Source organism: Grammomys surdaster, unplaced genomic scaffold, assembly GCF_004785775.1.
Source record: "Grammomys surdaster isolate TR1022 unplaced genomic scaffold, NIH_TR_1.0 126131, whole genome shotgun sequence".
In the NCBI taxonomy this organism is placed as follows: Eukaryota; Metazoa; Chordata; class Mammalia; order Rodentia; family Muridae; genus Grammomys; species Grammomys surdaster.
The window spans coordinates 5,249,868-5,261,720 of record NW_021620939.1 but is presented as its reverse complement, the minus strand read 5'-3'; the positions used below and the strand labels follow the sequence as shown (position 1 = coordinate 5,261,720).

At 39.7% G+C, this 11,853-nt stretch overlaps 1 protein-coding gene across 1 annotated transcript in view; it reads left to right on the top strand.

Annotated features, from left to right (window-relative positions):
- The window catches only part of Dock3 (dedicator of cytokinesis 3), a 200,895-nt gene that overhangs the window by 110,019 nt on the left and 79,023 nt on the right, over nt 1-11,853 (top strand). The window contains exons 18-19 of the mRNA XM_028756841.1: nt 1,982-2,063; nt 8,870-9,040. Of these exons, the coding sequence (XP_028612674.1) occupies nt 1,982-2,063; nt 8,870-9,040 (253 nt within the window). The remainder of the gene's footprint in view (nt 1-1,981; nt 2,064-8,869; nt 9,041-11,853) is intronic.

The window sequence follows — 11,853 nt, the reverse complement described above, 5'->3', positions numbered from 1 at the left end:
GATAGATGGATAGATAGATAGATGATAGATGGATAGATAGATAGATGATAGATAGATAGATAGATAGATGGATAGATAGATAGATAGATAGATGATAGATAGAGCAACTTAGAAAGGAAGGAAGGAAGATAGATGGTTAAAGATAAGTATCCTTTTCTTTTTCCTCATCTTAGAATAGCTATCAGTCAGTCACCAATAAATACAGTGTGAGCTGGCTTTTTGCTGGGAGTGTAAACCATACTTTATTACATAGTTGCTGTATGCTTCCTTCTAAGAACTGAAGGTAGAACTACTGAAATTGTCTTAGTTGCATGAGAAATATGAGAAGTTTACATAGCATACCAAATAAAGATCAAATAAAACAAAAAGATACTTCATGTGAAACAAATTAGCTAAGACCATTGGATAAATAAGATATTGCCATTTTTATGAAATTAGCATAATTTTACAGCCAAAAATAATTCTTGACAGTGGTTTTTGTCAAGTGGTTCCCAGAATTTGGGTGGCACTTTGGAGAGTAGACACTGTGCTTCATATGCTATCTTCTTAGTTTTCAACAATAACTTTGAAATGTACTGCTATTTCCTCCATATGTCAGGTGAAGAGAATAAGGCACAAGGGGATTAAATAACCCAACCAGAGCTCCCAGGGTCTAAACCACCAGCCTGGGAGCACTCAGGGAGGGATCCAGAGCTTCAGCTGAATATGTAAGAGTGGAGGGCCCTGCTGGGCATAGGTGGAAGAAGAGATCCTTGACCTCATGAAGGCTGGACACCCCAGGGGGTGGGAATTTGAGGTTGGGGAGGTAGGAGTTGGGGGGTAGGTAGGGGTTACATCCACAGAGAAGAAGGAGGAGGGGTGAGGGGATAGGGGGTTCTTGGGTGGGTGGGGGATGGGGTAAGGGGACAACATATGAAATGTAAATAAAACATCCAATAAAAAAAGAATAAAAAAAAATAACATGTCTAAGAACACAAAACTGCATACTAGTTGGCCACACAGCTTATACCCTTTACCTTTGTAATGTCTTGCCATATAAATGTGTATAGCTTCCTGTTAGATCATGGACCTGCCCCTTTAAAAATATGGTACCTTAAGAGATTAGATGTGGCAGCCCAGGAGAAATCAAGCCACATGCCTTCTAGAGCCTATCCCTAAGAACAAGGAACTGACAGGCACCTTCTATGGCTGTTAGAGGAAACCCAGCCTTCTTTCTGCTACTAAGGACAAGACATCTTTAAACCATGGTTTTACCTAGTACCTGCCTCCATGTCAGAAGTCTCACAGGGTAGGCCAAAAAGTATGAAGCTTCTCCACTCACTCTGGAAACCTAAACGCTCAGAAACCACCCTTCTTCCATAAATTTGAAGGTTCTTTCCTCTGGGATCTACTCATACTCTAAATGGCATTTGTCTCTTCTAATGCTTTCTCACTTCAAGACTTGGCCTCTTAAGTTGTGGCATCTGTCTTCTAATGAAGCTTATTCTGAAGAGTAATTTGTTTCAGTTCCTTCACACAAACCTGCTGATTCTTCTCTTCTTAAAATTGTAATACTTCTGATCCAGTAAACTCATTTCTCTCAGGTGTCTTGGTCCTTGGGAAATGAGGTGTGAAAATGGAGTGACATTTAAAACCTCATACTTTTATTCAGTCTACTAGTTAGTGGTGTATGTTTTGGAGATGTTGCAACTTAAGACAAATCAAAATACATAATACAATCTAAGTTTTGGGGAAAATAAAAGTGGGAATCTGTGATTGTGGTTGCTGGTAAAATTCTGTAGCTCCTTATAGAAAAAGAATGTATGTCTCTGAGGTAATATGAGAATCCCACAGCTGCAGTGGACCATCACTCTAGCTCATCAACAGAATATTATTTCCTATTTGACAATTCTTTGATGATTTTTCTGTTTGACTAAATACATGTTTACAACTACATTGCCTTTTGATTAAAATGGAATTTCTGTAAATACACTCTTTCCAGGGAGCTCATCCGCTGTTTGAAGTGGTACATGGACTGCTCAGCAGAACTGATTCGACAAGACCACATTCAGGAAGCCATGCGGGTAATGTCTTGAGCTTGCCATATGTAAGTGGATCATCCCTACAGTTGTTTGAGAGTATTGTCTTTGGTATAGTGCTCAAGACAACTGTAGTGTGCTGACCTACTTTCAGGAATGAATGCCTTGGTCCATGTAATCTCCTTTCCTCTCCTTGGCTGTGCTCCAAAAGATCACAGCTGATTATTACCCCTGATCATTCTACCTGGAAGTGGCAAGTGCACATGGATCCAGGCTACTCTCCTCTGCCTCATTTCTACCAGTAGTATCCGTTTGCCCTCCCACTGGCCCAAGTATTGACACTACTTATAAGCTAATACTGGTAGCAACATTGATTAGAATTGAGATTGAAAACCATTTCCTTCTTTGGGGATTACTATGTATTGTTTTGTGGAACTGTGTTGTTAAGTAAAAAGATAGAAGCAGATAGACACACCATATGAAGATGATTGAGAGATAGCTTTAAAACCTTGGCCTTAAGGAGATACTGGAGTCTTCTGTAGTGTAATGTCTGCATTTTGGCTTGAAGAGGGTCCCTGACAGTGCAGCTTGCTTTTCGTTGTTGGGTTGCTCCAGGTAATAAGAAGATCCTCACTTTGAGTCAACTCCAGTCTGTTTACTCCTTTTCATAGCTACTCTATATACAATAAAGAGCCATAGAAAAAGAATTAATTTTTTTCCAAATGATTTCATGAAAGCTTTCATGTCTTTTAGAAATGCCCTTAAAGCAAGTATCTTTCTTTCTGTATCTGTCCCTGTCTTGTCTTGTACTTGGGTTATCGTTTGTTAAAGTTGCTTTTTAATTATGTTTCTCATCCTTTCTACATAGTCATAAAAGGAGAATGGTATCAAAATAGTTCCTATTTTTCCTGTCTTCTTTTAATATCACATATCTACACTAAGTAAAGGCCCCATGTCATGTGTTGTTCCCATGCTTGATACTGAAGGTTTTATTAGCTAGTATATGGCTGTGGGGGACAGCATTATTATCCCATGTGGGATGTCTCGGTTATTTTCCATTGCCATGAAAAGACCATGAACAAGGCAATTCTTATTAAAGAAAGCAATTATTTGGAGACTTGCTTACAATTTCAGAGGTTTAGTCCATTATCATCATGGTGGGAAGCATGACAAGCAGGCATGGCAGGCTTGGTGCTGGAGAAGTAGTTAAAAGGTATATCCTGATCCACAAACAGAGAGAGATGGAGGGTGGGGAGGTGGGAGAGGAGAGAAAAGGAGAGCAGGGGGAGGGAGACTGGGGTTGGCATAGGCTTTTGAAACCTCCCTGTCCACTCCAAGTGACACACTTCCTCAAACATGGCCATGCCTCCTAATCCTTCTAATCCTTTCAAATAGTGCTACTGCCTGGTGACTAAGAATTCAAATATATGAGCCTGTGGGAGCCACTCTTTTTTTTTTTATTGGATGTTTTATTTACATTTCATATGTTGTCCCCTTACCCCATCCCCCACCCACCCAGGAACCCCCTATCCCCCCCCTCCTGCTTCTCTGTGGATGTAACCTCTACCTATCCCCCCACTCCCATCTCCACACCCTCAAATTCCCACCCCCTGGGGCATCCAGCCTTCATGAGGTCAAGGATCTCTTCTTCCACCTATGCCCAGCAGGGCCCTCCACTCTTACTTATTCAGCTGAAGCCCTGGATCCCTCCCTGAGTGCTCCCAGGCTGGTGGTTTAGACCCTGGTAGCTCTGGTTGGTTGGTATTGTTGCTCTCCTCATGGGGCCACAAACCCTTTCAGCTCCAATGGTCTTCACTCTAACTCCTCCATTGGGAACCCCATGATCAGTTCAATGGCTAGTTGTGAGCATCTGCCTCTGAATATGTCAGACTCTTGCAGACCTCTGAAGAAACATCTATATCAGGCTTTTATCAGCATGCACTTCCTGACTTCCACATCAGCATCTACCTTTGGTGACTGCACATGGGATGGATACTCAGGTGGAATGGTCTTCAGACGGTCCCTCCTTCAGTTTCTGTCCCTCACTTTCTCTCCATATTTGCTCCCTTAAGTATTTTGTTGCTCCTTCTAAGAAGGACCGAATCACCCCCACTTGGTCTTCCTTCTTCATGAGCTTCATGTGGTTTGTGAGTTGCATCTTGGGCATTTCAAGGTTCTGGGCTAATATCCAATAATCAGTGAGTGAATACCATGTGTGTTCTTTTGTGATTGGCTTACCTCACTCAGGATGATAATTTCTAGTTCCATCCATTTACCTAGGAAACTCTCGAATTCATTGTTTTTAATAGCTGAGTAATACTCCATTGTGTAAATATACCACATTTTTTGAATCCATTCCTCAGTTGAAGGACATCTGGGTTCTTTCCAGCTCCTGGCTATTATAAATAAGACTGCTATGAACATAGTTGAGCATATGTCCTTGTTATATGTTCGAGCATCTTCTGGGTATATGCCTAGGAGTGGTATAGCTGGATCCTCAGGTAATGCTATGTCCAATTTTCTGAGGAGCCGCCAAACTGATTTCCAAAGTGGTTGCACCATCTTGCAGTCCCACCAACAATGGAGGAGTGTTCCTCTTTCTCCACACCCTCGCCAGCATCTGCTATCACCTGAGTTTTTAATCTTAGCCATTCTGACTGGTGTGAGATGGAATCTCAGGGTTGTTTTGATTTGCATTTCCCTGATGACTAAGGATACTGAACATTTCTTTAGGTGCTTCTTGGCCATTCGAGTTTCCTCAGTTGAAAATTCTTTGTTAAGCTCTATATCCCATTTTTTAATAGGGTTATTTGGTTGTCTGGAGTCTAATTTCTTGAGTTCTTTGTATATATTGGATACTAGCCCTCTATCAGATGTAGGATTGGTAAAGATCTTTTCCCAATTTGTTGGTTGTTGTTTTGTCCTATTGACAGTGTCCTTTGCCTTACAGAAACTTTGCAATTTTAAGAAGTCCCATTTGTCAATTCTTGATCTTAGAGCATATGCCATTGGTGTTCTGTTCAGGAACTTTTCCCCTGTGCCCAAGTATTCGAGGTTCTTCCCCACCTTCTCTTCTATTAGTTTCAGTGTATCTGGTTTTATGTGGAGGTCCTTTATCCACTTAGACTTGAGCTTTGTACAAGGAGATAAGAATGGATCAATTTTCATTCTTCTACATGTTGTCCTGTGGGAGCCATTCTTATTCAAACCACTACATGGCCTAATTCTATTAAACACACAAGCTTGCAGGCACACATACACATATTCTGTTTAAGTAAACACAAAATAATGTTACACTTTGGCAAATATCCTTAGTGTTATTTATCTTTCCTCCCTGCTCCTCTGCAGTTAAAGTCTCCTTTCCTATTTTTCCCATTTCTCTTTCATATCCCCAGTGCCCTACTGCCCTTTGCTATAAAGAGACCATGGCCAGGGCAGTTCTTATAAAAGAAAGCATTTATTAGAAGTCATCTCCCTTAATTTTTTTTCCTGGTTTTTGGTTACTCCAAAGTTACATATTAACATCTAAATATTCAGAATTAGGTCTTTGTTTTTGTGAGTCTGGGTTATCTCACTCAGTGAATTTTCTAGTTCCATCTATGTGCCTGCAAATTTCATTATTCTTTACAGCTCAATAGTATTCCATTGTGTATACATACCACATTTAATTATTCATTCATCAGTTCAATGACATTTGTTTCCATTCCCAAGTCATTGTGAGAGAGTGGCAATAAAGTGACTGAGCAAGTATCTTTCAAATAGGATATGAGTGTGCCTTTTGACAAGGGTTCCATAAATATAGAGTACTTTCCACTGCTGAGCTGTGTCACTTCCTTAGCAGGGAGGAATGGGTACACTGAATTTTCTTGGTGATAAATCAGTTGTAATAGGGGATAGAGAGATTACTCAGTGGACCAGAGCACTTTCTATGCAGGTGTGAGGATCTGAGTATGAATCCTAGCACTCAAGAAGCTTGACTTGGTCACAAGCATGTCTAGAAGCCTAACTCTACAGGCAGCAGAAATGAGGACCACTGGGCATTTTCTGCTGCCAGCCTCCCTCTAGTTTCTATGAGAGACCTTGTCTCTAGCCTCTACATATACACACAGGTGTGTACACATACCAGTATATACTTCACACACACATTACCTCCGCATACACCCAAAGAGAAAAAAGTTATAAAAAACTTTCAGTCTTCTCTCCTTTCACATTTATTGAGTAAAATAAGGACAGGTTATCTGTTTTAGCCTTGGCTAAATACTTCTTTCTCCAAACAGGATTGGGAGCAGCCTGTTGAACCTTAAACAAATACCCTAAGATGTACCCTTCACTTACCACACTTTATCTTGGGATCTCAGAGGTAGGAAGCTGGTTATCAGGAGTGAGAAAGGGGGAAATCAGGTAGTAATAGATTTTAAGTGGACTTGTTTTTCATATCCAGGTTGCACAGGACTTTTTTGACACCATCCTGTGTTCCATTGCATACTATTTTATATCACAGAACTTAGTAAGAGAACTAACCCATGTGTGAAAAATGCTGGCAGCTTCCCTTCTGAACTAGTAAATATTTCTTAGTGCATCTCTTATAGTAGTCATTTCTGACTGAAAAGCAAACAGCTTAACATTTAGGCAATGGTTATAAGAAAATATTTTCTGTTTAAAATTCAAGATATGTGTAGTATATAAGTAGATATAACATAATAGATAACCTATGGATCCATATTTTTTTTAAAAAAAATTGTGTCTGTTTCCCATGTTCTATATAATCACTGATCCTTTGCCTCCTGAAGTTAGGCATCTGACAGTACAACATTTAATGGGCTAACATTCTACCCTAGGCGTATGAAATTTCTGAGAAAATATAAAATTGGTATTTTGTATTTTCTGTTGCACAGGCATGAAGAATCACTAAAATGTAGATATACTAGAATGATATAGCTTGCAAGTATCTAGCTGGATTTATAAATTAACAGACTTTTCAGGTTCTCTAATCATTAGATGTTAAAAGGCTGCTGGAACCAGGACTCTAGCACTGTATGAGGCCACTGGTTTTGTTACTTTTTCATTGGTGTGATCAAATACCCAACTAAAACTTATTTTGGCTAACAGCTCAGAAGAATGCTGTTCATCATGGCAGAGAAGGCATGACATCAGGAGTAGCTCGGTCTGCGGCATAGACCAATAAAGAAGGAGGAGACAAATCCTTATCTGACTTTCTCCTTCCACATCCTTTTAAAAACATTGTTTAGTTGGGGTGTTTGTAGAATGTGTATGTGGAGACAGAGAACAACATTTTCCTAAACTAATAGTCACCTATACGAACTGAGTTTTCTGAGCTAAACCTGACAGGCAGATTCTAATAAGAAGTTACGAGCTGTCTTCTTCTATGTACTTCATGTAACTGGGTTTTGCTTCCAGTCTTAACCTTTCTAGTATCTGAGATAATACATTTCTATAATGTGAAAACAGTCTTGGGGCTTGAATCTATTCTCTTAAAGGAGAATTACTCTGGTTTTTTTGTTGTTGTTGTTGGTGGTGGGTTGTTTGTTTGTTTTTTCCAAGACAAGATTTCTCTATGTAGCCCTGGCTGTCCTGGAACTCACTCTGTAGACCAGGCTGGCCTCAAACTGAGAAATCCGCCTGCTTCTGCCTCCCAAGTGCTGGGATTAAAGGCGAGAATTACTCTGAGGATAAGCATCAGCCAAATTGAAAGGATCCATCTTAATCACATTTTGCTCTTAAGCCATTTTTTTAGAACACTGTCTTCTGTGTTACTCAAACTGCTGATGGCAAATGTTGTGTGACTGGAAGGAACTGTATGTGTCAGACATACTAGCTGCTGTATAACCTAGGACAAGTCCAGATTTCTTTGACCTTCTGTAAGTCAGAAGTCCCTATTTCAGACCCCACCAATAATATAAAGTTGCAGGAGATTCCTTAAATGTCCTTCCCGTCTGTCTTAGAGTTTCCATTGCTGTGAAGACACCATGACCAAGGCAACTTTTATAAAGGACAGCATTTAATTGGGGCTGGCTTACAGTTTCAGTCCATTATCATCATGGCAGGAAGTGTGGCATCATCCAGGTAGACATGGTTTTGGAGAAGGAGCTGAGAAGTCTACATCTTGATCAGAAAGCATCTAGGAGACTACTGTCCACAGGCATCCAGGAGGAAGGTTCCTTCCATACTGGGTTGAGCTTGAATACTAAGAACTGTCAAAGTCCACCTACACAGTGACATAATTTTCTCCAATAAGGCCACACCTCCTAATAGTGCCACTTCCCATGGGCCAAGGCATATTCAAACTCAAACACCTTCTTACAATAAACTCAAGTGTAGTTATGCCAGGTGTGTTGGCATTCCCAGCACTCCAGGGGATGTGCAGATGGCTTGTGAGTTTGAGGCCAGCCTAGGGCATACAGTAAGACCCCACTTCAAAAAAGAAAAAAGTAGTTAAACTATTTCCTTGCATTTGGGGTTTTGCATTTTCTGTCCTTTAAAAAAAATACAGGGGCTGGAAAGATGGCTCAATAGTTAAGAGCACCGACTGCTCTTGCAGAGAACCTGGATTCAATTCCAAAAATAGATTATTAAAAATAATATGCTTATTCAAAGTTGGAATCACCTGTCACTTGACAATTTTTTCTGGTTTTTGTTTTGTTTTGTTTTGTTTTGTTTGGTTGTTTGGTTGGTTTGGTTTGTTTTCTGGTTGGTTTTTTTCTGGGGGGGGATTGTTGGTGTTGTCGTTAGGGTTTGTTTTTTTGTTTGGTTTGTTTGCACTTACATTTTTGTTTTGTGAGTTTCTGGCCATCTTCAGTGCCTCTCTGTTACTTTTCCTCCCACATTTCTAGGCCCTGGAGTACCTTTTTAAGTTCATCGTGCAGTCACGAATCTTGTATTCAAGAGCTACATGTGGGATGGAAGAGGAACAATTCCGGTCTAGCATCCAGGAACTTTTCCAGTCCATCCGGTTTGTGCTGAGTCTGGACAGTAGAAACTCAGAAACACTCCTCTTCACTCAGGTCTGTGAACTGTGGGAAATGGTGTGAGGTTTGTTCTTACTGTTGTGTTATGTTGTGTTGTGGGAGTCTCTAAATTAAATTATTTCTTTGACAATTTCACATAGAGCTTCTGATTACTCTTTCCCCAACCCTCTTTTATATCCTTTCTATTCTTAACAACTTTCTGCTCTTCTCTACCAGTTTTTTTTCTAAGATTCTTGACTTTTATTTTGGTTTTGTGGCCCGCTTAATCATGACCATCTATGTGACATTGGATTGGAACTCTCTATCACTGCCTGGTGGAATACCCAGTGGGTACACAACTGGAGGCAGTGACTTACCCTCTTCTCTAAAGCTGTTAGTAGCAAGTGGTTTAGTAATAGGGGTAGCACTGCCGAGACCCTCCTCCTCCCATGCCTTACTGTGAACAGTCACATGCTGGGGCAGACATCTGCAGCTGCTGTGTGGAGGAGCTGCTGCTGCTGCTGCTGCTGGGATTCTTTGTTAGAGCAGGTGATTTCTTTGTCCTAATTTCCAGAAATGAAAAAGCTATGACAAGATTTTTTGTGTTGGGAAAGAGGTAATTTGCAAGTAAATGTTTGGTAGAAAAAAAATGCTGCCCTTTACTTGTCTCAGCTATGAGGTATGAAAGAGTTTGGAGGCTATATACTAGGGAAGCAGCAGAACTTTGTTATTATGTATTCTCTTTAGACCAAATTTGTTAGTTATCACTATTATAATTGTGACCATCATATTCGTAGAGAATATTTAAAATATATAGGGCACTTTATTTCCTAGTTAATCTGTATTATAACGTGTTTATTACAGATGTTAAAAATGGGATAGATTCCAGCACATGACCAAATCAATAAGAATGGGATAGATTGAAAGCTAATGGGAATAATTGAATGTGTTGACTAAGAATTAGAGGTAGATTCTATTAAAAATATCAGTGTTAGAAAGAAATTTTCTTCCTCAAATCAAAATTTTCTAACCAGCTAGTCTCTTACCTATACCAAGCTGACTTATGCTATAATAAATCAAGTACTCATTACTCCATCCACATAGGGGTTATTTTCTCTTACCAAATTAGTACACATTTATCTCATGGATTTTAGTTCTTTGACATCTGGAAGCTAGATATGCCAAAAGGTGTTAACAGAGATTGGACAGCTTCTCTATGTCTACCCATTCCATTATGGCATGTTATTGTGTGGTATTAGTGAAAGTGTATATTCAAACCCTGTCTCATTTCAGTTTAGAGTAGTTTGTTTGTTTGTTTGTTTTTCAGTCTTTCACTTTCTTCTATATTGTCTCTTGATGCCCAGGAATTGCCTTTAGGGTCCTTAGCCAAAGACCACGTGATCTTTGAGAGCTACATGTCATAAAGGAATCCTCAAGGCTTTCAAGAGCTGCTCCAAGGAAGCTTTTCCCATGATCTCACAAAAGTACCACAAGAAACTCATTGTTTTCTCCCTAACTTTACTCAGTCTATCTGTTCCTTCTAATAGGGGCCAAGGATGCCTACTGCTTCTTCCCCCAGCCAAAAATAGTTACAGGGAGACTGAAAGTAGCTAACAGAGCAGGGTAGATATTCTTTTTGGATATTTGGCAATGCTTTGTACAACAGTGGTATTCCTGCCACATCAGGACAGATGGCTTAGACCTGCCTGGTAAACCTGGTATCAGCTTAGATATGTTTAGGATTCAAATCTGATCTTGGCTGCCAAGCTTATGTTTCATGAGTTTCAGAACTCTTGGAAATGTTACTGTTCAATTAGACTTTTTAATCTTTGGTCATGACTATCAGAAGTTGTGAAAGTATGTCTTTTTGTCCTGGGGCATAATTGCAGGAAAGTTTGCCATTTAAGGGAAGAAATCAGCTACAGTGTTATTACTGAGTAAGACATACTTACCCCATCCATTTTGTCTTTTGTATCTGAATTGCTTATATGCTTGTGTGCTGATTTTAACTGTAAAACCATTTCCCTGATATTTTACAGAAGTATTAACCTGAAGACATACTTCATATGAATTTTACACTTTAGTCTGGCTTTAACATAAAGGACAGCAATACAGGCAGGCCTTTCCCATGGCGTAAATTTTCACTTACTTCATCATTATCTACTACCTGATAAGTCATTTAAAGAAAACATCCTCCCACAACCCCAGCTCACTTGTTCTTTAGATTCCACTCTATTTCTCTTTTTAAACCTTGTTTGTATTAGTGGTGTAAGAAGACTAAGAAGTACAAAAATTTTCCCTTGTAGTGCTTTCAACAAATACAGGAAGAAAATAAGAGCCAGCTCATCTTAGCTTCTTTTCTTGCTGCTGTGGTAAAATATCACAAAAGCAACTTAAAGGAAAAGAAGCTTATTCTGCTCATAAGTCGAAGGTGCAGTTCATCACAGTGGGAGTCAAGGCCGCAGGAGGACTGAAGCAGCTGGTCACATGGTGTACCCAGTCAGGAAGCAGAGAGCATGTTGTTGCTTAGTTTTCTTTATGCAGTTCAGGATCCATCCCCTGCTCAGGAAATAGGCCTGTGTACAATAAAGAGAGGTCTTCCTGCATCAACTAACAGATTTAAGATAATCTCTCACAGGCATGCCTAGAGACCCATCTCCCAAGTGATCCTTTCAATAAATTGACAATTAGCATATCATAGCACTTATCGAAGACCTATTGTGTTCTAGACACTCTACTGGAATCAATGCACCTAATTTTTCCCATATGCCAATAATAGCATAAATAGATAATAAAATTATTCCCATTTTATAGACGAAAAAAACCAAGGATTAGGGCAACTCAGCAAACATGTAGCAGGCAAATGACAA